This window comes from Sabethes cyaneus, chromosome 1 (assembly GCF_943734655.1).
Source record: "Sabethes cyaneus chromosome 1, idSabCyanKW18_F2, whole genome shotgun sequence".
Taxonomy (NCBI): Eukaryota; Metazoa; Arthropoda; class Insecta; order Diptera; family Culicidae; genus Sabethes; species Sabethes cyaneus.
In genome coordinates this window covers 77140946-77167019 of record NC_071353.1, presented here as the reverse complement: position 1 = coordinate 77167019, position 26074 = coordinate 77140946, and the positions used below count along the sequence as shown (strand labels likewise).

General features: G+C 39.6%; 1 protein-coding gene across 1 annotated transcript in view; it reads left to right on the top strand.

Moving 5' to 3' along the window:
* The window catches only part of LOC128745856 (homeobox protein homothorax-like), a 248446-nt gene that overhangs the window by 122717 nt on the left and 99655 nt on the right, over positions 1-26074 (top strand). The window contains exon 4 of the mRNA XM_053842927.1: positions 8348-8424. Within this exon, the coding sequence (XP_053698902.1) occupies positions 8348-8424 (77 nt within the window). The remainder of the gene's footprint in view (positions 1-8347; positions 8425-26074) is intronic.

The window sequence follows — 26074 nt, the reverse complement described above, 5'->3', positions numbered from 1 at the left end:
ACGTACATGGCGCGTTTGGTAAACACAGCTGTAATCAAAAAGGTACCCTGATTACAAAAACTGTGCAACTGCTCGTTTGCATTTGCGAGCTCTCTTTGCTGTACGATGCGTTACTGCGCGCAACATTCTCGAACGTGTGGTCTTTTATATATATATATAGACTACCTAATTGTTTATCTATGATAATCTCAGCCCCGATGGATGCGTAGACAAACTTGAATGTTTGATGAGTTTGTTATTCATTTGATTCTAATTATAATTAATGGCCGATAGCAACGGTTAGCTACTGAAAGGAAACTTGCAAGATGAATGCTTGAACTTTTTCTACCAACGCTATTCAATATTGCAATATCCATCCTCTGCCAGAACTGCGGGACTGTACATCAATTACAAAGATTATTGCTGGAATTATTAGAACACAACGTTAATTGTGTTAAAATAAACATGTTTTTACACGTGTTTGTGACAAAAAGGAGGAAACGAGACGAGATAGAAACTTTCATCTATTATGAATTAACATTTGCTCCGTCATCGAATACTATCACGCTCACTTCGTTCTGTTCTTCGTAATGGTTTTATGAAATGCATCGTTCGACCGAAACCGCAATGATGCATTTCGCAAACTGCCTGCCAGCTGGTAAATCTAACAACGGTTCTGATTGGCATGGACCATTTATTGCAGTTTTCTACGATATTTATTGCACTTTCGACTCAGCAACTAACCTACTGTATCATTCAGAAGACGCCTATACCATTTACTATACACATTTATCTTTGCGAACCAAACAAAACTCGTTGCCCGTCTCACAGCTCAAACGTCAGAGACCGTTGACGATGAATTTTCGCTTTAATTATTTTCGAACAGCTCTGGCTGCCTATTTCCCAAACTATTCCATCTAGACATATTCGTCTGTCTACATTGGCGCCGAAACATTAAATTATGCAACATACGCTATCTAGGAGTTCATCATGTATCTACATGATGCAATTTAATGCATTTTAAGTCTGAATCAATACATAAGTTTTCAAACTTCACACACACCATAAAAATGTTTGACATGTCTCGGTTTTGTACACTCAAAATAATCCACACGTCCTTTCCACGTGAAAAATCACGTAAATTTCTCTACAGGGATTTACGTGACTTTCAGGTGATTTTTATTGGAAAAAATAATAACATCTATCTGATTTACACGTTAACGCTTTAGTATGCGTGCGAACTACCTGAAAATCACGTAAATAGTACAGGAAAAGCTGGGTGGAAAATATTCACATAACTTTTCAGGTAACTTCGACGTGAAATATATTTTGAGTGTACAGTTCCGCTTATCCATTTGACATATTTTAGCGTACATCCGAAACGAAAATACCTCATACTTATAGAAGGACAAAACTTTTGCAAACGATAACTATTTTCAACTGATTATTGGGCTAATTTGTGTTCATCTTTGAAATATGTTTTACGATAACGTCGAAACACAAAATATTTCAAAATTATATTCGCATAATTTATCGACCAAAACTAATTCCACAGACAAACAGACGTAACACCTCGAACAAATTTTCTAACAAAACATCGTTTCATTGACATCCCTAAAACTTGGAAAAAACACTAGCATCACCTGCTGTAGTCTTCGCGCTACGCAGAGCAGGTCGCTATAAATTTAGCAATACTATAAATTTACTTGTTCATTATCTTACAACAGCGCCAGCACAGGGGAGCGGCGTTCTCGCGCAGCGACTGTTGTTTGAGTCTTGGCTTAAGTGAAAATTTGAAATGGTCATTGTTATGGGCGATGGAGTGGAGCTTCAGTGTTACGTCTGTTAGTCTGTGCTTTTACTTTCTGCCAGCCGAAATTCTTACACACGACGGCTGGCCTGTTTATAACTGGCGTTCCTCAAATCTTGCACTAAGAATAAAGCATGATTTATGGTTCGAAAATATAATCGTTTGTTTTACGAATATTTTAGTCGTTTTCTACAACGAACTAGTTTCGTAACATCAATCTTAAATGTTTCGTACATTCATTTTCATTGTATTTTAAAAATGGCTTATGCATTATGCGAAATCTCCTTTTTTCCCCGAAAAACTACAAGGTATACATCCACATGGGATGTACGAAATGGTGACGTAGGACATAAAATTCAGTTTTAGTTTAGTTTCCAGTCTATTCAAATCAGTTAGTTTATTAGAATTAGTGATTCTGCAATTATGGTTTGGTATTACTACTTAAGAACATCTTTAGTGCATTTTTAGTGTGTTGTTCACCAACAGTTAAATCACAGACTAACAGATGTAACATTGAAGCCTCATTCCATCGTCAATAAAAACGATCATTTCAAATTATCGCTTAAGCCAAGACTCAAACAACAGTCGCTGCGCGAGAACGCCGCTCGCCTGCGCTGGCGCTAATGTCAGATATTATACAAGTAAATTTACAGCATTGCTAAATTTATAGCAACCTACTCTGCGTAGTGCGAAGACTGCACCAGGTGATGCTAGTGTTTTTCCAAGTTTTAGGAGTGTCAATGAAACGATGTTTTGTTAGAAAATTTGTTCGAAGTGTTACGTCTGTTAGTCTGTGGTTAAATCATCCAAATGCATTTAAGCACAGTTTCCTACGCATGGAAAATGTTTTATTTTTATTGACAGAAAACGCAAAATTCAAGGACAATTGTTTTTGTTATCAATAATTTAAGAGATAGCTTAGCAAAGTAATTTAAAACTTATAACTATCAGTTGCAATCAATATGTTTGAAGCCATATACATTATGTAACTCTTTTAAATACGAGTCTGTATTAGTCCGGAAATTGATTAAACTAAAACGAAAATCTATACCTATAAAAATGGATTTCTGTCAGTCCGTATGTTTTTTTATAGAATCGAAAACTACTGAACCGATCGGCGTGAAAATTTGCATATAGGGATTTTTGGGGCCAGAGAAAATTTTTATAATGGTTAGAGACCCCTTCCCCACTAAGAGGGGGATCTCCCATACAAATGAAATACAAATTTCTGCATAACTCGAGAACTAATCAAGCAAATGGAACAAAATTTGACATGTGGGTGTTTTTGGAGACAATAATTTTTTCTATGGTGAATTGAAACCCCTCCCCTCTTTAGACGGGGAATTATGACCCCTCTCCCCTTTAAGAGGGAGGGGGGCTTCCATACAAATAAATTACAAATTTCCTCATAACTCGAGAAATAATCATGCAAATGGAACCAAATTTGGCATGTAAAGGTTTTTGGAGGCAAGAATTTTTTCTATGGTGAATTAGACCCGTCCTCAGTTTTTAGGAGGGGGCTCCTATACTAATGAAATACAAATTCAGCCCTTCGTAGAGATCACCCCTATCTAGGTTATTTATTCTCCTAGATCTACTGACCTCTATTACTTTCCTTCAGCTGGGCCACCCCTGCGAAATGGTACTTTCTACGAAAAGATTTTCCGTGAAATGGTACATCCCGCGTAAGGTTTTTTGCGAAATGGTATTCTGCGGAACTCTATATTCCGCGTTATGGTCAACCGAGAATTGGTGTTCCGCAAAATGGTATTCGGCGAAATGGTTTGTAATGATGTCGAATATTTAAATGAAATCCGCTTTATTTTATCAGGCTAATCAAGGGGGGAGTTGTTTTCTACTTTACTGTGAGGAAAATTTGTATATTAAAACACCCATAAACTCCCCAGAAACTTGCAAAACTCGAGATTGTGACAAAGGTCATCCGAGACTCACGATTTATGTACAACACAGTTTAATTTGTGGCAATACGAAGTTTGTCGGGTCAGCTAGTATAACTAATAAAACCCTGATACGCATTCATCAATATCTTCGAAAAATGTGAAATAAAAAAAGAAATAAAAAGAATTCAATTGTAAATAAATTATCCGATTTGACAAGCTATCTACATCTATGGCTTGAAAAGCGGCATTTTTCTTGTAACCATAATTTTATACTGTACTGTTTTGACCGGATTTGGCATTCTGCCATAAGGCTTATACAAATTTGGAAAAAAGTTTATGTCCTGCTCTCGAAATATTGTTCAAGGGGGGGAGGGGGCAAGAAAAAAATAATAACATCAAACCTTCAATAACTAAACAAAGGAGAAGAAACCAGTGTATATTTTTCCAGATTAATAAAAGTTTCTTACAAAAAAATTGTACAGTACTTAAATTTAAGTTCAAACCAAAACAACTTTCAAATTTTTTTGATCCAAGCACATAAAGTAAGTATTCTGGCAGAAATGAATCAACTTGAAAATGGTGGAGTGCTACAGGATCACTTTAGAGAGCCATAAACGTGTAACTTGACCTTCATTTGAATTTTGTTTTTTACTTGCATGTCACTCGGTTAGTTACCTTGTATTTTAGAATAATCCAAATCTGTGTCACTTACTAGTTCAGAACTCGGTAACCACGAAATAGTATCGGAATCTAATCTTCTCGTAAAAATGGCAATTTAGGTCCTTAAAACTTTTTTACGTGGAACGCATGTGCTATGCTACTGACATTTTTTAAGAAAAAAATCTCTGACACCATTCACGTTTGAAACGCTTGTTTCTTGGTCAACCTTTTAGTCATATGAGTATCAGCCCATTCCTCAGCTGATGCTGGTTCTCAACAAAAAAGTGTTTATCTTTGATATATTAAGGATGCAAACGCACCACTATCAGAAGCGATTGTCATTGTTTGACTAATAGCATTTGTCTAGTCCGGTGCACTTCGGATGAAGTGCAGTACTGCGCTGGGAATTGTTTTCCAAATATCAGGGCTTCTAACAGCCCTCTGTCGAAGACCTTGAAAATTAATTGGAAAATGCCGAACATCGGCATAACAGGTGTTCCGAGTCTTTTTTTCTGTACCACAGAATCGACATATATCACCTTAGACTAATCTCAAGATTTTAGTCTTGACCATGGAATGAGGTCATACATATATTAATATTTTTTTGAAACGATGGTTCTACAATTGATGAAGGGACGGTAGGGGAAAGAAATGAAAATTTTTTGGTGAAGAAGGGGGAAGAGCGGAAAGGAAGGGGGGGGGGGGGTATTGGTAGCTATGCTTGACAAGTAGTCATTTTGACTCCTACCTTTTGTCCAATGCTGGAAGGTGCATGAGTCGAACCAAGCTGTAATCTGAGATTATAACCGGATTCGAACCCACAACACCCTCCAGGGCATGTGGTTCGCTGGTACTTGTACCTTTGAACCATAGAGGCGCTGGACAAAAGGAGACCGCAAAATCCACTTCTCAAGGATAGCTACGCGTGTTGGTTGTGTTATCGACACATATTGTGCCGCTTCCTGCATCAATTGCAGATTACCACCGAGCGAGAAGTTTTAATCTAACTACTATTTACTTTCAGGACGACGACACTATGCCGGCCCTTACGACTTGCAAGGTACTGCACGTGACGCTGTTCGTCCGTCAGCGTATGTTAGCCGCGTTTCTCGGCGCGGGTTTTCGAGGGAAGGCCCCGTTCCTATGTAATAGACTAATCTCAAGATTTTAGTCTTGACCTTGGAATGAGGTCATACATATATTAATATTTTTTTGAAACGATGGTTCTACAATTGATGAAGGGACGGTAGGGGAAAGAAATACATAACATACGCTGACGGACGAACAGCGTCACGTGCAGTACCTTGCAAGTCGTAAGGGCCGGCACAGTGTCGTCGTCCTGAAAGTAAATAGTAGTTAGATTAAAACTTCTCGCTCGGTGGTAATCTGCAATTGATGCAGGAAGCGGCACAATATGTGTCGATAACACAACCAACACGCGTAGCTATCCTTGAGAAGTGGATTTTGCGGTCTCCTTTTGTCCAGCGCCTCTATGGTTCAAAGGTACAAGTACCAGCGAACCACATGCCCTGGAGGGTGTTGTGGGTTCGAATCCGGTTATAATCTCAGATTACAGCTTGGTTCGACTCATGCACCTTCCAGCATTGGACAAAAGGTAGGAGTCAAAATGACTACTTGTCAAGCATAGCTACCAATACCCCCCCCCCCTTCCTTTCCGCTCTTCCCCCTCCTTCACCAAAAAATTTTCATTTCTTTCCCCTACCGTCCCTTCATCAATTGTAGAACCATCGTTTCAAAAAAATAATATATCACCTTGCAGTTTCCCCATAAGCTTCAGATGATAGCGGTTTGGACAATGTCCTGTTATAAGATCAGTATAAATGCTTAGATCTTTCTTCGAAAGCTCGAGGATTTTGCGAACTATTGAAATGTTTGGAGAGATAAACTGTTTCGAATGCCTAGCAATAAAAGTGTTATTCCAATTTAATTCCACTTTCGTACATTTCCATACTAAAGCTCAGTAAAAAAGCAATATAACTTAACATGACTTGATTTGATGTAATGGTCGGGGCTACCGTTGATCCCAATGATAATCACAACATGACAATAGGCAGAAAAGTTTCGAACAGTTCAGTGACATCCTTTCTGCATGCGTCCAATGCATGGTAAAAAATTGTATCTTTAAGTTTTTCCTCCCTAGGGTAGGTACAAGGACACTACGGAATAAAAAGATCAATTAGGAAGCCCCGAAAGCACCGAAAGCTTATGTTCCGGAATGTGTAATTTGTTGAATTTCTATTTTAATCTTATACCTAGTAGACCTATGACAAATATAATATAATCCAAATATAATCCCACAGCAATTCGGAATATCTCCGTCAAAAGTGGTAGCAAATTTCACTTATACATTGTTTAATTGATTGATGCCTCAATCTAATTCGGTTCTTTTGAAGCAAGTTGAATTAAAATGGAACCAAATTTAAAGCAAATGGAGTAAAAGTCTAATTTCAAGCATCCCAATTTTCGGCGTAGGAACTTAAAGGTTAAGCACAATAGTCGCCTGTAACCTGTAGCAGGAATCAGAAAGCATAGAGGGTGTAGGATAGTTGATCGAGACTAACGGGATAATTACTTCAACTTTGCACGAATTGGGTAATTTAGAGATGTAAACTTGTTGAATTGTAAAAATCTGCTTACCATTAAAGAATGCAACATAATTGCAATTTATTTTTTTGCCCCTTCAAATTTCGAAAATTTTACGGGGGGGGGGTGACATAAACTTTTTTTCAAATTTGTATAAGCCTAATGGCTACTAAAGAAATGGAATGATATGCCGCCAACAACGTGCTCAAGGACAACAACTCTCCCAACATGCCAGAGCTTCACCTAATCAAGAAATATTGTGCAAACGAAACCAGTATTCCGACAAAGTGGGGTTCTGCGCGAACCAAGTGACGTGATTGTACAGAATCTAAGGGCAGGAAACAAACCAAAGGCCCAGCAATTCGGATTCGGTAAATCGGAAGCTTAACTGAATATATTGATTATATTTCGACCTATTTAACTTCAATAAGGAAAATAATGCGACTTTTTAACAACAAATTAGTCAAATTCTCGTTTGACCAAATTTTGATCGAATGTTAAATAGTACATAAAACTCTCCAATGAAGAGATTTGTTTTATTTCTTGACTACTGACTGACTGCTGGTTTCTCATTTCTGGTATCGAAATATTCAAAAATACATCACATTGCAGTTTAATCCAACATCAACTATTTAAGTTTTGTAGGTATGTGGTGTAGTGCATTCGATAACGACAATTTTTGAGTTCTAGGAAGAAAAGAATAAATAATAATGCCTGGATGGGTGAAACGGACAAAAGGATCAAATAGAACCACCTCCGGCTTATAAACGATGCGGTTAAATTCGTTTCCGCCAGATGTGGGTGTTTTATTGTTGCGCAAATATGCATTACCAAAAACGCAAACAAATGAAAATACAAGTCGCCATCAACAGCCATCCGCCGTCCATCAGCAAAAGGCAGAACAATAGACCTGTCAAGTTAGTGGTGAAATGCAACCCTTATTTTGCGAATCTTTTCCAAATGCTGATTATGCCAACGAAGTAGAACAAATCATCGTGTACTCACACATCTTATTCGCCTGCACAGGGCATACTCGATCGTTTCCGGAGTTCCGTCAAGATAGTTCAAACTTAAAGCACACAAAAAAGAACGGTATAAAATGCTGCTGAAGAGTTCAGTATGAGAATGGCACAAAACATCAGAACAAAACACGCTTGTCAATCATTCTTTACAATTTCATTTCTTTTGGTTTCATTGTTCCCGGTCACACCAGAAGTGCTCCGAATTAGTGGCGTTAAAATGCATGTATATAGTACAATAATTGTTCAAATATTTATAATTTCGACGGAGAAAATTTCTCTTACTGCTTTGTGTCTAGGCACGTGACCAACATTGTAATATTTTCATTGCAAAATAACAAACAACTCATCTTGGTTGCATTTTCTTTTTACAGCACCCTTACCCTTCAGAAGACCAGAAAAAGCAGCTAGCACAAGATACGGGGCTGACGATATTACAAGTAAACAATTGGTGAGTGTTTATAACTTGCGCAGTCAATCGTGTAATAGGTTAAATTTGAGCCAGTGATATGCAGAACCACATTTAAATAAATATCACACATAACTAATCTATGCCGAAAAAATATCAACTATGAATTATTATTTTGTTCTATAGTACAGTGTTCGAATTTGGCATGGTTCGATTTTGGCATGCCTCGATTTTGGCATGTCTCGATTTTGGCAACAAAAGTATCCGTTTTTGGCAACAAAATATTTTACTTCCAAAAATATGCTTAAATATCAGTCAGTTTCCGCATACATACTTTCAATGACGAAAAAATATTGCCCTAAGTGTGTTAATGAAAAAAAGTTTGCGGTTATAGAACTTGTCGAACAATAATATTTTTATTGCCGTAGAACTACGTCTTACCGAAGGTCGCCAAAAACTTACTTGTACCGCATGGATAGCTCTTGGCGGATTTTGTAAACATAAAAAGGTTGCAATCGTTGATTAATAACATTTAGTCAATTTCTAACGCATTTATATTCAATTATTTCATATTAAAAAAGGGTCTCGATTTTGGCACGGTTTCGATTTTGGCAACATAGGCGACACGCATTTGTTGCCAAATTCAAAATCCTACTGTATATATGTTTCTACATTCTATGTTGGGTAAAATTAACTGTAAAATACGTTACACAAATCCAGTGTTGGGCACTATTTCGCTAATTCGCTAAATCGCTATTTAGCGACGCTAAATTCTGATTAGCGAGTTAGCGTTTTCGCTAAATTGCGAGTGCGTTAGCGAAACCGTTAGCTTCGCTAAAGATAACCCCTTGAGATCACTAATCGCTAAATCGCTAAAGTTACATGAAATTTGGAAATTCATGTTTTTATGCATTTGGTCAGAAATAATATTACACATGTCGGCATGTTGTTCAGTTCTTTCGTGGCGTTGACGATCAGCTAGCTTCTTCGTTTTGGTCACGAAATTGTTCCTAAAAATCCGATTCATTTAAGACATAGGATCCAAAGATCCTATGACGCAATTGTGCTACTACAGAACAGTTGCAAATTACGTAATATGGTGTACCGTAGTCAGATGCACATAAATTACAATGAAACGATTCAGCTCGCTGAACCAACAACTAACTTTTCTGCTCCAGATCTTGCTAGTTTATCAACAAGATCACTTCCGTTAACTTCATTGCTGCATATCTCCCCGTTCACCGCAAGTCAGAAAGAACAGTGGCTTGTACATTCCCTTCTCACTGATCGTCAGTTTCAGAAGAACCTTCTTTAGGTACTTGGTGTGGGAGACATATTAAACGCCATCGCGTCAATGGGGAGTGGTGAGGCGTAATGTATCTAGAATTTGCCAGTGCGCCCAACATCAAGTACGTCTCGTCATCCTTGCCCGAAGAGATATTTTTCACCTGCACTTTCAACCGTAATTGCCTCAGATATGGCCGATCTCGACTGACAGGCATCCACATAAAAATGTTCATTTTGGCTAGGTACTTCTTCGCCGATTGGCTGCGATCTCCCCAAGGTGCGGAAGACTAAGAGCACCTCGCTCTCGGTGTCCCTTTTCAGCTTCGGCTGCACTTAACGACAAGGTCGTCAGAGTCCATTTATGGCAGTCAGTATGGCACCGAATATCACCCTTCCCTTCCCTTCTTCAGTGCACCCCATAGCTCCCATAGACACAGGAAACCATCACGAAAAAATAAAATTAGTTCAACTAACCTGCTAGCCGTAATAAGATCTCGCAACTCGAAGTACTAAACATTTCATTCTCTAGGTTCTATTACTTTTTGGGGCATAAATTATACTAAATATTGAGATTTCTGCCCAATTAAAATTCATCACTATTACCCTTATTCTGCGAGGCGAGTGACGTGACTATGTTGCAGTCACCGCGAATCAGGTGACAATTGTCACCTAGGTGACTCGCCTTGTCACTTAGGTGACAAGGGTTTCTTACCTAGGTGACACGATTGTCACTTAGGTGACTCGACTCGCCGTGGCGAGTCACGGCGAGTGACAATTGTCGTATTGAGTCATGTGACTCGCAGAATAAGGGTGTATATTTTCACTTTTTCGGCGTCGTGAGATATTATAATGATTTTGCCCAAACTGTTCACTTGAATTGATATGAAAACCTTACTTCGTTTCGATTGCAATCCCGAATCCGCGACCGTCGTTGTTGACGTTACCAAGGAAACGGGTGTATAAGTGGAGTGATGCCAGGGATGGAAAAAAATCGCTACTAGCGATCAAGATCATAGGAGCGAACAGATTCAGATTCATTGACATCACTACTTGTAAGAGTAGAATCAATATATATAGAATACCAGTGTCGCTGTTTTTCTATAGGACTCATTGTGGTAAACATGATGCTAACAATCTGTATCAAGTCTGTGAATCGGGAACTTCGTTGTCAAAGTTGCTCATTGTTATATATCTGTTCTTTATCTGTACGCTGGTTGGTGCTGTCATCAGTGCGTTCTCCGCTGTGTTTGATGCCAGTGAAATGGTTTTAGACGTTCTTTTTCTTTTCGTCCGGATGAATAGAATCCCACAACTGCGCCCTTTTGCACCGAATTTTTCAGAAATTTGAAGCAAGCGGAGTTTCCAATCACATTACTTGGCAGCCATAATTGAAATTTTAAACTGGTTGTCAAAGTTTGACAATGAGATTCCTCTTTTGATGAATCTCAGGCACACACACATTTGCGTATATAATGTAAATACATTATCCGAACATGTGTGATGTTTACCACGCGCACTGCAGCGACACTGGCATTCTATATATATTGATTATACTCTTGTAAGCGACAAACACTTTGTCGCGATCCGTACAGATTATGACAAAGCTCATGTCAGATCATGTTCATTGCATGATTGCATAGAGAAATATAACAGATACAGACGATTAGTTGTGTGCATCGTATGAATCGTATGAATACAAACAATATGTGTGACCTTTTTTCTCGCAGCTAGGTAAAATGTAACACTATGATCGACTGCTGAGACTGTTTAGAGAACAAAATCTTGTGATCAACGCTAAAGATTCACTGTTTGTCATGATCTGTACGGATCGTGATCTGTGCGTGTGGCGATAACTCACAGATTTTATCAAAATTACTGATCTTCCATACCTGTTCATAACAAATTATAGCATAACAGCAACTCTGTTCTCGTCGTGAAAGTACTGAAATCAATAAAAAATGCAACTGGACTCTGGCGACCTTCACCTTAACCTTTCTCCAGAAAGGATATGTTGTATGTGCCTGATCATCTATATCTGGCGAACACAACTTCTTCACTTCGGGCTGCAATTGGCACTACGAACAAAGCATCAAGCTGCTGCAAATCAATTGCATGCTTTTTACGACGTAAAGTCGAATACTGCTGGTACAGATCACTTATCAAAGAAATTTTTGAAAATCATGTTTCCACTCGTAATCAACCAAATCGTCTTTCCATACAACAAAATCATTGAAACATCTGCTTTTCCTGACGCTGGGAAATGCACAAAGATCATCCCGCTACGTAAGAAGAAACGCCTTAATCCTATCGACAAACCTCGTCCGATTAATCTACTATGTGTATTGTCGAAAGTTTTTGAAAAGCTATTAAAAATGCAAATTAATTCCTTTCTATCTCCTGCGCAACTTATTTCCGAGTATCAAGCTGGATTCTGACAAGTCCTTGCCCTTAACGCCGCATTACTAAGGGTATATGACGATATTGCTGTTGCGGTGGACAAGAAAGACAAGGCTGTTCATTTGCTGATAGATTTTAGCAAAGCGTTTAACACAATCTCTCATCTTGGTCTGTGCGATAAGCTTCGAGCTCGTTTTTTCTTTGAACCGTCAGCTGTTTGCCTAGTACAATCGTATTTAACTGGTAGGAAGCGAACTGTGTACTGTAATGGAGCTATGTCTGAATCTGTAGTGGTTACTTCGGGCGTCCCTTAAGGATCCGTTCCTGGTCCTTTGCTTTTTTCCCTGTATATTGACGATCTTCCGGGAGTGCTTAGAGATTGTCGTATACAGATGTTTGCTGATGATGTCCAACTGTACTGCATCTATCCTGATTCCTCCACAGCTGTTACTCAACTAAATGGTGATCTACAACGCGTCTAGGCGGTAGGCATCTAGAAACTCGCTCAGTATCAACCATATGAAGACAAAGGCCATGTTGTTTGGAACATGTCAGCATATAGACTCAACGGAAATATCTGTTTTGCTCGAAGCACAACAAATCGAATTCACCGATCATGCGAAAAATTTGGGTATTATCTTCCAAAGTAATTTGCGTTGGGACAAAGCAGTATCGTACCAGTGTGGAAAATGTATACTGGACTTCATACTCTGAAAACTACCATGTCTGATCTTCCACAGTACATTAAACTCAGATTATTCAAAACGTTGTTACTACCACACTTTATTTATGGGGATGTCATACATCTTAGCATTCGTTCTGCTATGATGTCGAAGCTGGAGGTAGCTCATAGTGATTGTGCCAGCTATGTTTATAATCTGAATCATTACACGTCAGTTCGTCATCTTTAGAAGAACCTACTCGGATGCACTTTTCGCAGATTTTATGAGCTGAGGGCGCGCCTCTATCTACATAGAATTGTCCAACGACAGGGTCCGTCATACCTCTACGACAAACTTATAGCCCTACAAGGACCTCGAGCATGGAATTTTATGGTTCCTACATACCGGACTACATTGTATAGCGACACTTTTTTCGTGAGTGGTGTCCTTTTTTGGAATGCACATCCTACTGAATTAAAACGAATAGTCTTGGAAGCAATGTATAAAAAAAGCTGCAAAAAGTTATTTCGAGAGTTTGTAGAAGTGACTAGTTGCGAGAACTATTAAAATGCATAATATTAGAAAATAATTTTATCCGTTAATGACACAAAAAAGACTAAGTCTTGTCTTACGTCATGTAATAAATAAAAAATTAACAAATCACAAATAACAATTGATAACGCTGTCAAATTATTTCTGCACACAATACGGTTGCTGTAATTGGCGGTACATTCCTGGATTCATCACCAGTTGGCAGGGTAACCTCACGAACAATCGCTAAGTCAGTTTATTTTTTATCCATAAGCAGTGTAGGGCACCGCTAATTCGTTAATTCGCTAACCGACTAATCGAGAAACGCTAATTACACTTTATAATTTATACTCAGACTAGCCGAATTGTTGCTGGTCCATAATTCCAAACGAAGTGCCGCTGTTTATTTTAAAATTAATAAACTGTATAGCATTTTATCCATCATAATTGGTTTTGATCTTAGTTTAATTAAGAAAAGCCGTGTAATATATACAACTTCGTAATAATTTCTACAGTGATTTTTTTTTTTTTGTATGCCAGAAGGGCATTGGGTTAAAAGGCCACTGCGACAGTCTTAATGATCGTCTTTTGTGGCAGGCCCCGATTGCTGTACACAGTTTACGGATCGCTCATACCCATTGATGGAGTTGAGCGGAATAGTTGTAATCCTGTGCCCCAATTCGGTACTACATGGTTTATAAAGCCAATGATCGTTTTGGGATTTAGGCTCCATACCTGATATGGAGTAAGAAGGAAACTTCCTAAGAAGTTGTGCCTTGATAATGCAAGAGCTCCGCAATAGCAGAGCAGATGCGCTGAACTTTCAGGTTCAGAGTTACAAAAGCGGCAGGTGTCAGATGATACCTTGCCGATATTCTTTAAATGATAAAGAGCGGGGCTGTGTCCTGTTAGGAGTCCCGTGATCGTGCGTAGTTCACTACGAGTTAAATGGAGTAGTTTTTTAGCTACTGCAGGGTTTGGGTAGATAAACTGTTTAGCTTGTCTACAACCCTGTGTTTGATTCCAACGGGATGCTATTTCTAGCTTTTCCCATGTCATCAGTTCGCCTTTCACGGCGGATGTGGAGGTGCCCAGAAACGGTTCAGGACCAATAAATTGCTGAGCTGATCCTTGTCTTGCTAGGTTGTCAGCAAATTCATTGCCCTCGATTCCGCAGTGACCGGGCACCCAAAGTAATAAAACTTTGTTTTGGCGGGAGAGTTCCCTCAATGCTGTGCTGCACTCCCAAACTAATTTGGACACGCATTTGGCGGACTTGAGAGCCAGTAGTGCTGCTTGGCTGTCCGTGAAGATACCGATTTTCGCATGCCTGTACTTTCGTTTCAAGCATATTGTCGCACAGATGTATATGGCATATACTTCTGCTTGAAAAACGGTGGGCCACTTTCCTAATGAGATAGTTTCCCTGATGCCGGGTCCGTAGACTCCGGAGCCTGTGCAGGCCCCCATTTTTGAACCATCTGTAAAAAAACAGATAGTTCCAGATGGAAGATCTGGCCCTCCATTATTCCACATTGAGCGATCTGTTTCAATCACCTCATATGGAACGTCCATATTGGGCCTGGCTTCCATGCAGTCAGAGACTGAAGTTACTAAGGGTGTCAGATTGAATTCCCGAAGTATGCGAAGATGACCGATTTGGTCACCTTCGAGTATGGTTTTACTCCTTTGCAACCGTAGTGCGCCGAGCTCTGCTTCCTTCTTCACATGAAGATGCAAAGGCAGTAAGCATAGCATTGCCTCCATGGCTGCAGTAGGTGTTGTACGCATGGCACTGGTAACTGTAAGACAGGCCAGGCGCTGAACTTTGTTTAGTTTGGCTTGGGCTGTCACCTCATTCACCTTTGGCCACCATACGACTGCAGCATAGGTTATCCTAGGCCGTGCAATAGTAGTATATGACCAGAAGGCTAGTTGAGGTTTCAATCCCCAGGTTTTGCCAAACAGTGACCTGCATGCCCAGATAGCCGAAGTTGCTTTCTTAACAGCATAATCTAGGTGGGCAGCCCAGTTCAGTTTTTTATCGAGAATTATTCCGAGGTGTTTGACTTCATTACTGAAGCCCAGTCTGACACCATTCAGTATAGGCGGAGTAATGGTATGTTTCCTTCGCCTAGTGAATGGTATAACGACTGTTTTGGTGGGATTTACATTAAGTCCCTCTTGTGAGCACCATAACATGGTGGTGTTTAGAGCTCCTTGCAAGCGACTTGACAGTACTGCGTCAAACTTTCCTCTGACGATAAGTACAACGTCGTCGGCGTAAGCAATGGTCTCATAACCAAGCTGTGACAGCTTGTGAAGGAGTGCGTCGGCCACCAGTGACCAGAGCAGGGGGGAGAGAACTCCTCCCTGTGGACATCCTTTGATCACCGAAATCGTGACCGACGTATCTCCCAATGATGCTGTAATTTGTCTGCTCGAGAGCATTGCTTGAATCCAGCTCATTGTAGTGTAGTCGATTCTCTTTTGACAGAGAGCCGTATTAATTGACGCAAAGGACGTGTTATCGAAAGCGCCTTCAATATCAAGAAAAGCACAAAGTGCCGTCTCTTGATATTTGAGCGATTTCTCAATTAACGTCACTAAGCAGTGCAGTGCGGTTTCCGTAGATTTACCGTGTTGGTATGCATGTTGATTTACATGTAACGGAGAGTTTTTTAAAAACTCATTGCGGATATAGTTATCCGTGATTTTCTCCATCAGCTTAAGAAGCGTTGAAGTCAGACTTATCGGTCTGAAAGCCTTAGGCATGGTTTTGTCTTTTTTGCCAGCCTTAGGTATGAACACAACCCTTACTTTCCGCCAATTCTCTGGGATATACCCCAAAGTGAAACTGGCTCGAAAGAGGTTGATGAGCTCGGACATTATAACACCGTCCGTTTTTTGTAAGAAAATGGGTAGAATACCATCCGGACCTGGAGATTTCATTGGTTCAAAAGAGCTGAGTGCCCAATTGATCGAGGCCTCCGTAAACAATCGGCGTGCAAGTAGAACCGAATCATTTGGCACATTGTGTAATGACCCATTCCACTGTTGCCCGCCTATGTTTTGCCCAGTGGTCACTGTCGAACCAGGGAAGTGCGTGTTCATCAGAACTTCCAGAGTTTCCCTGGTGGTAACAGTGAGACTCCCATCCTCTTTTTTCAATTGCCCTAGACCATTGCAATGGTCCTTGGACATCGCTTTCTGCAGACGCGTAGCCTCTGGCAGAGTTTGAATGCTTTCGCAAAATTTAACTCGAGATTTCCTTTTGGCTTTGCGTAGCTCAGCGTTGTATTTGGTGAGGGAAGCTCTGTAGTCTTCCCAGTTAGACGTGATTTTGGCCCTGTTGAACAGACGCCTTGCCTTCCGACGGAGATTGCTAAGCGTCTCATTCCACCAGGGCACATCACGGCAAACTGTTCGCGTGTTTACGGGACAGTTTGTGTTATACGCGTCTGTGATCCTACATTGCAGGTCACTAGCGGCGATATCCAGCTCAACTGGAGTTCGTATATTATTGTGACAGGAATTACGTGAGGCAATCAGATGATCCCTAAAGGAACTCCAATTGGTTTTCCTCGGATTCCTGAATTGTTCTCTCTTTAGAGGATTAGCCTCGATGTCGAAAATGATATGTCTGTGGTCTGATAAACTTGGTTCATCAGAGACATGCCAATTTTTGACTTTCTCAGCTATAGAGGCGCTACATAGAGTAAGGTCTAGGACCTCTTGTCTGATAGCGTTTATAAAGGTGGGGTCATTCCCTACATTGATTACATTGACATCGTTAGAAGTAAGATATTCAAGTAGGTACTCACCCCTGTTGTTTGTGTCCGAGCTGCCCCATATCGTGTGGTGCGCATTTGCGTCGCAGCCTATCACGTACGGCTTGTTGACTGCTCTGCAGTACCGCACAAGTTCAGCAACCTCGGGCGATGGTATTTCGTCCTTGTCCCCTGGAAAGTAGGCGGACGCAACGACTATCTCCTGCTTCCCTCTAGTCGTCGGGACTACCACCGTAATGGCAACGACGTCGCGTTGGATGAATTCTGTAATTGGAGAAAATGTTATTCTCTTATTTAACAGAATGGCAGTCCTAGGCTTGGACTGTGTATTACAATAGATCAACTTACCATTAGCGCCGGATAGACCGAGGATCGTGGTATCGTTGATCCATGGCTCCTGGATCAGAGCAGCACTCAGCTGCTCTTTGGTGAACCTCCGGCATAGGACACTAGACGCGCCCTTGGCATGGTGGAGGTTCACCTGAATGCAGCGAAAGCTGCTCATTTGGAGGCAGGATTGCCGTTTTCAGCTTGATCCAGTACTGGATCGAGCCTTGGCGAACGGGTACCAGCAGCGTTTTCGCTGAGTTGAGCGGCTGGGTCGCTCACACCGGCAGGCTTCGGTTGCCGCAGGCGACAGGCCACAGATGTCCGACCCGCACTTAACGGCGGATTGAGCCTCTGAGGTCTGCTATCGACTGGTGATTGCTGCGTACGCCTCTTGCGAGGTTTTCGCGGCGCTCGCCTAGTCTTCGCAGGATTGCATTGTTTAGGTGGCGGCGGGGCACTTCCAGTGGGAAGTTCCGCACTTTCCACCCTCAACGTTGCAGGATTGCATTGTCTTGGTGGTGGCGGGGCGCTCCCAGAAGGGAGTTCCGCTCGTACCTTCCTCGACTTTGCAGCAGAGACTGTTGCGCCTGTGTTGATCAGACCTCTACCAACCTGTCGCATGCGTGCTTTGCCAAACATAAAATTTAGCGTAAAGCGCTGCTCAGTGATCTGACTTGCCGACTTTTGGTCAACCTCCATTAACAGTTCCACGGTATTTCCACGCACAATGCGACGGCGTATCTGCCACGCTTGCGTTGAAAAGCCGTCGTTCTGATTCTGGAGGAATCTCAGGATTTTCTCGTCCGTGGTACCGACACTGTCCTGGAAGTACCCTATGAAGGTGTGAGCCTTCGGCAGGTCCTTCGTGTCGTAGGCCCGTAGTTGTGCTCCTTCCCACGGGACGAGAGTAGATGCCGTTTGCTCCAGCCATTTGACCGTGTTCTGGTCAGAGCAAGCCAGTATCAAGTAGCCGTTCTTGAACTGGCAGCTCCTGAACTTGGGTCTAATGGCTGGAGTCTCCTGGTCAGCTATTTGATCCAGAAGAACGGCGCGGACAGTCTGGAGCTGATCCGTAGTGAGCAGGGAAACGGGATAATCAGCCGTAGTTATGGCTACACTGAAAGCATCCACCATTTCCCTGTAGGTGCACCCCGAGGATGGTTTTGGTGCCGAAGGACCCGCGCAGGCTCGACTGCGTGGTCTCTTTTTAGTGGGACCTTTGCTGCTGATGTTCGGCGACGCCGTATCAGCGGATCGTTGCCTTTTGGTAACGACAAGGTCCCGCTGGCTAGGCTGGCCGGCCGGCAGAAGGGCAAGTTCCTCCGCTTCGTCCTTTGAGTAGCCCTTGCTCCGATACCACTTCTGCCGTCGCCGTTGCGCTTTGGAGAGACGCTTGGCTACAACTCCGGAAGTCCCAGGTTGCCCCTTGACTTCAGGTAGCGTCACCGGATCGGGAAGGTTATCCGCGTCGCTCTCCGCATTCCCTGATGGTGAATTCAGGATCAGAGATGAAGCCGAGAGTCCTCCTTCCAGCGACATGCTGTCGAGGTTAAAGTCCTCTTCCATCCCTGTATCCATTACTTCGCCAGTATTGTCCGTGCCGATCGGACTGCGCACTTCCGGTCTACCGTCGTGCGCCACCTCTACACCTACTCCGGTGTTTATCACCAACTCTTGGGGGTCGTTGGTTGCCCCATCAATTATTGTTTCAAGGTTATCCATGGCGATGGTTGTACTCTGCTGGGGAGAAAATCAACGGTTCTTTACCAGCTTGGAACAGAGGGAGCAATATACTGCACAGGGTGCTCTGGTACCATGCAGGCTCCGTTCGACCTTGGGAAACTTTATTAGACCCCCCCAAGCATTCATCCCTAGGCACGGGTCGCGTTACACCGAGGATTGGGGTCCTCCTCCGCACTTTGCTTAGAATGTAGCATGCTCCTTGACTACTTGCTACATTGAGAGCAAAAGATTTTTACAAGATTTGCCGCGGAAGAGACTCGATGTGCAGTTCCGGATGGATCCACCATAAACTTACCATGGAGCCATCCGGAGCTGCACACCGAGCGACAAATCTCAACACTCCTCCTTTATCCTGGCTTGTGACAGACAGCTCGGGTCCCGATCCAATTTCCCCATCACTTGTTCACTCTTTTTAGGGAGCCACCCGTGGCGGTTCATCAGCGAAGGTCCGTCACTGGCGGAGTTAAAAGTACAGTGATAGATTACAATGCAAGTTGTTGCGATATGTTCAAAAATATACAGTGACTGTTAATTTGCAGTTTGCGATTAGTGATTAGCGAAATTTCCACGATTATCGAGCAAATTGTATCGGTTAGTGAATTAGCGGTGCCCATCACTGACCATAAGTTATGTCCAATAATTAGCAATTATCGACAGTTATTTGTCTTACATGGTATATGTTGAATAAAAAATGTGGTTATTTTTGGGTAATATAGATTGAGCGATTAGCGATTAGGGAAACTTTCGCTAATCTGAGTTTATCGATTAGCGTTTAGCGATTAGCGAGCTAACTTTTTCGGTTTGCGGATTAGCGACGCTAAGTTTACAGTTAGCGGTGCCCACCATTGCAATAAATCTGATCGTAAACATTTCCGGTACGAAAAGATATACGACCTAGTAGAAATTAGACATAATGTCGTAGCCTAATGGAATCTAGCTGGCCAACAATGCCAAAACATTTCCTACATCATCATGTGTATGATTATTACACTCAAAAAAATCGACATGTCGCATCCACGTGAAAAATCATGTAAACTTCTGTACAGCAGCTTACGTGAACTTCATGTACTAGTTAACGGGAAAATTGATAAAATTTACCGGGACCGTACGTAAACTGGTTAGTATGAGTGCGAGTTACCAACAATTCACGTGAATGTTACATGAAAACTGTGATGGATGAGAATTACATATGTTTTCACGTAAACTTGACGTGCTGATTTTTTTGAGTGTAGTATTTTATGAGTCGGAATCCGTTATTCCCGGTGGTTTATTGAAACTTTTGACGTAGGACTACGTCTTTGTTTACTATACTGGGACTGTGTAGCACTTTGTGAAAACGTAAATAGAAGTGTAACGTTTGAATGAAAGATTTCATGCTAATAACTACTAAACTACAGAAGGAAACTGTACAATTTATATGTCGTTGGATAAATAAAATGATCAGCAATTTTATGGATGGGGTAAGCGAACAATGGGGGGCGTAAGAGGGGGGATGGGATCCTATATAAATGAAACACAAATTTCCTCAAAACTCAAGAACTAATCAAGCAAATGGAACCAAATTTGGCATGTGGGGATTTTAGAAGGCAGGAATTTGTTCTATGGTGTACTGAAACCCATTCGTCTTTTAACAGGAGGGAGCTCCTATACAAATGAAACACAAATTTCCTAAAAACTCGAGAACTAATTAAGTAAATGGAGCCAAATTTGGCATGTGGGGGTTTTGGGGGCAAGAATTTTTTCTATAATGAATTAGGACCTTTATCTTTTTTTAAGAAGGGGGGATCCCATACAAATGAAATGAATTAACAGGAAGGAGCTCCTATACAAATGAAATACAAATTTCCTCATAACTCGAGATCTAATCAAGCAAATGAAACCAAATTTGGCATCTGGGGGTTTTTGGAGGCATGAATTTATTTTATGATGGTTTGAGACCCCTCACCCCTGGTAAGAAGATAAGGACTCTCGTACAAATAAAACAGAAATTTTTGCGTATGTGCCATATTTTTTGCTATGTAACAAGCGGGAAGCTGTGAAAGTAAACCCTTCTCGGAGCAAAAGACAGTGAAACGACGGCGCTTACTTCCGTGCCTGTTGCTTTTCGAGTCAAAAGAGAAGCACATTCGAATGGCACGTCATATTTTCGCTGAACGTGCTTTGGCTTTAATGTTATTTGTTACCAATGACCCTTTTAAAGGCCACAAACGAGTTAAAGTAAGATTATTGAAACATGTCAAGCTACGCATAATCATAATTAATACAATCTGTGGGCTGGTTATTCATTACTATTTCAACGTTTATGATGCACACAAGTGATTTTTAAAATAAATCTCTATGTCTCAATGGTTGCAGGCGTTGTACTTATGAACCCCCGTCATCGTATTTTCAAAGCCACCATCGCATTCAATGAAGAATTAAATCTGAATATTTCGCTCTTCTCTTTTAAGCATTCACTTAAACAATGACACTCACAGATTCTTTTAAACATACATATGCCAGAAATGCAGTTAACATTAGTCTTTGATCTAATGATCTGATATAGTCCTACGTCACCCTTTCGTACAACCCTTAGGGCTGTATACATTGTAGTTTTTTGTGATATACTCAGACACATTTTACATTTTTTAAGTACTGCTTGGATTTGTCTAGCAGAACTGATATATTCAAAAATGGACGCTTTGTTCAGAAATTATTTAAATTTAAGCGCAGCGTTTAAACTTTTAATTATTTTAATCGTTTTGTTGTATTCATGTTTGTATTTGCATATATGTAAGTGCACATCATGAGGTAAATTACTTCCGTGTAAAATAATATATAGAATATTGAATGCTTATATATTTACTATTTTAAATAGTGTCGTAATAAACCTCATCGTAATAATTCTTGTCACATATTACACACTCTTAAATGATTCTACCTGTAAATAAGTCGGATTTAGCTAAAACCTGGCTAAAACTACTCAAAATGCTAGAAAACTAGGGAACAGAATTTTAGTTTGTACACTTCAAAGGTATTTTGAATAGTTTTAACCTGAGAGGGAGAAGCCAGCTCAGTGACAGATTGATTGTTTTCGTTATTTTCTTTTTCTTCTAATATTTGATGCAGAAAATTCTAATAGTATAATTTAAATCAAAAGCTCGGGTTTGTGAGAGGTTTAAAATTTGATCGCAAATAAATACTTCCCCTGTTTGATTCAATCAAGCTCCAGGTTTACAGTGGCAGTTCTGACCCGATTCGCGCTGACAGTTTGGTGCACAACAATAATTCCAGCTGGCTTCTCTCTATCAGATTTTAACCAAGTTTTAGCTAAATCCAACCTATTTACAGATAAACACATTTAAGAGCGCATGGCATTTGACAGTTTCAAGATTATATTTAAGGTGCAAGACTTTGCTAAAAATTTAATATCATATTCTTAAATATACAGTCAGTCCACAATCATGGGTCACACACACGGCTAATATCACTTAATAATTGATCAAACTATTAGTACTACTTATGAGTAACAATTTTGTCAATCAATTAGTAGGGGAATGTCGTCGTGGTTGGGCCATCTTTTGGTCCACAAATCTCATTTCAAAAAAAACTTTGGAAATTTAACAAAGGTCTTGTTAATATTCAGACCTTTGTATTTAGACCTTCGTTAAATTTCCAAAACTTCTTTTAAAATGGAATTCATGGACCATAAGACGGTCCAACCACGACGACATTCCCCTATTCAATTCATGCATTAATCGGCAGTTAAAGGTAAAATGGTCCAAAATTATGTGTGTGACCCATGATTGTGGACTGACCCGAGTCGAAATGATTGTGGCTTTTAATAATACATTTAATATATTGGAAGTGATCAGCCCCGTAGTAAGCATTCATATGGGTACGTTTAAGGGTTTATATGTGTGTGTATGGAGCGTTTCGACTTTATCATTATCAAAGAAGAATACCTTTTGAATGAAGCGTCCGATTTTAAATAACTCGGTTTCGTTTGATAGATCTCAGCAGTAATTTTCAAATAATCATAAAACGTGTGATGTTTTTCATTAAATTAATGCTTATATGTTACATAAATATGTTTTAAATACTATTTTTTCACATTTCTTTATGTAACTTTCAAACTACAAGTCCAATCGTCATGAAATTTGGAAGTTAAGGGTTTGCAAGGCTCCTCTTTCATATGAAATCAAGTTTGTTCAAATCGGTTAAGAGACCTATGAGATAATGAAGTCCCATATTTTTCGTATTTTTATACATAACTTTTGAACTAAAAGTCCGATCAGTATGAAATTCAATAGCGACCAATGGGACACCTAGACCTTTCATTTGACACTAAGAACATTTAAATCGGTCCAGCCATCTCCGAGAAAAGTGAGTGAGATTAAAAGCGTCATATACACACACACACACACACACACACACACACACACACACACACACACACACACACACACACACACACACACACACACACACACACACACACACACACACACACACACACACACACACACACACACACATACACACACACACACACACACACACACACACACACACATACATACATACATACATACACACACACACAGAAAATGCTCAGTTTTCGAAACTGAGTCGAATGGTATATAACATTCGGCCCGCAGGACCTTCTTTCCATTTCCGGTCCGGTATACTATATATTTATATAGTAGAAAGGCAAAACATCAATCAAATGTTGATTGTATTCAATGTATGAGATGTGTGTGATGTATGCGTGTATGTATGTATGTATGTATGTATGTATGTATGTATGTATGTATGTATGTATGTATGTATGTATGTATGTATGTATGTATGTATGTATGTATGTATGTATGTATGTATGTATGTATGTATGTATGTATGTATGTATGTATGTATGTATGTATGTATGTATGTATGTATGTATGTATGTATGTATGTATGTATGTATGTATGTATGTATGTATGTATGTATGTATGTATGTATGTATGTATGTATGTATGTATGTATGTATGTATGTATGTATGTATGTATGTATGTATGTATGTATGTATGTATGTATGTATGTATGTATGTATGTATGTATGTATGTATGTATGTATGTATGTATGTATGTATGTATGTATGTATGTATGTATGTATGTATGTATGTATGTATGTATGTATGTATGTATGTATGTATGTATGTATGTATGTATGTATGTATGTATGTATGTATGTATGTATGTATGTATGTATGTATGTATGTATGTATGTATGTATGTATGTATGTATGTATGTATGTATGTATGTATGTATGTATGTATGTATGTATGTATGTATGTATGTATGTATGTATGTGTGTATGTATGTATGTATGTATGTATGTATGTATGTATGTATGTATGTATGTATGTATGTATGTATGTGATGACAATTTGCAATTTTAAAATTTGCAATTTTAAAATTTGCAATGAAATTCAAGAAAAGTGAGAAACATGTCAATTGTCTGAAGTTTTTGAAGCCTCTTAGTGGAATACGAACTCTGAAATTAAAGAAAAGAAAAAACTTTTACCGACTAAATTCCACTATTTGATATTTATTCGCGACAGATACGTATACGCTTTGAAATAAGACACTGATGAAGCCTGCACGTCGTAGGTGAACTACGTATCTGTTGCAAATAAATATTAAATAGTGGGATTCAATCGAAAAGTTTTTTCTTTCTTTGATTTCAGATTTCAATTGTCATTTTCTTCACTTGCTATTACTCACAATTGTACAAGAAAAGCAAAAAGCGAAGAAAAGCAGTTTATTTAAGCATGTAGGTATAGTGGTGTATAGAATCAAAAATACTAGTGAGTTGATTTTTCCAAATAAATTTGTACAAATTCCAATCAAATTCTGCGCATCAATAGATGCTCTTTTCAATCAATAGATACTAGAGCTTAGAAATGTTATATGATAAATAGGAAGTAAACGTTGCACGGTAGAAATTTTGTAAGATTTGTTTTCGTTAGTGATATTTTAAAGGACAGATGTCTTATGTCATATATCATGTTTTAATAAACAAATCAAAAAAGACAAGCACTGGGAGTTATATCGATCGTATTTCCCATTCTCAAGCATGTTTATGGCGCAGCTTTGGCACTATTTTTCGACCTCATCTTGTTTTCCTAATCCTCTAACATTGTAAAAACGATGCGATCAAGCTAATGACTATCTTTTCATGAAAGTACATTCAAAAGAAGCTTAAGTTTTGATTTTCATGCAAAAATAATTATCTGAAGGAGTGCTAGCTAAGAAATAGTTCCATTTCTCGTTTTCATATCTAATGCTCTATTCAGTAATTTTTTTCTAATTCAGATATATTGCGAAATTGAAGCCAAGCAAACCAATAGTAAAATTTTGAGATCAATCATTTTGTTGTAGATATCCTTTTTCTTCAAAAGCGAAATATAATAATAATTTTTCTGAACTCTTGTTTTTCAAAAATGCTAACTTTTGAATGCATGGTATTAATATCAAAATATCAAAAAATCTGCTATGAACAAATACTTCATATTGTCAATTCAAACCAAGTTTCGTATGTGGCTCTGAAGCCCGAAAGTTAAAGCCGTCTGTAGACCCATTAGAGGGTTAATTTCTAATTTTCTATACATATTCATTCAAGTCTGTAAAAATTATCTTTTGTGTTTACATTATTTTTCTATAAATATTATAAAATTAAATAAGGTGTTCATCAAGTAACATAAATGACGCTTACATGTATTTACGCACCCAAGGAAAGAAAATATAATTATTCTACACAATACGTTGTGAATTTTACTGGCAAATAAGGATTTTGAAGAATACGGAACGGATATTTAAAAATATAGTCTAATATAACATCTATACATCCACAATCAAGTTCCTGAGAAATTAAATAATGATTATTGTGGCAGTCAGCGGCGTGACTTTGGATTAATTCGAGT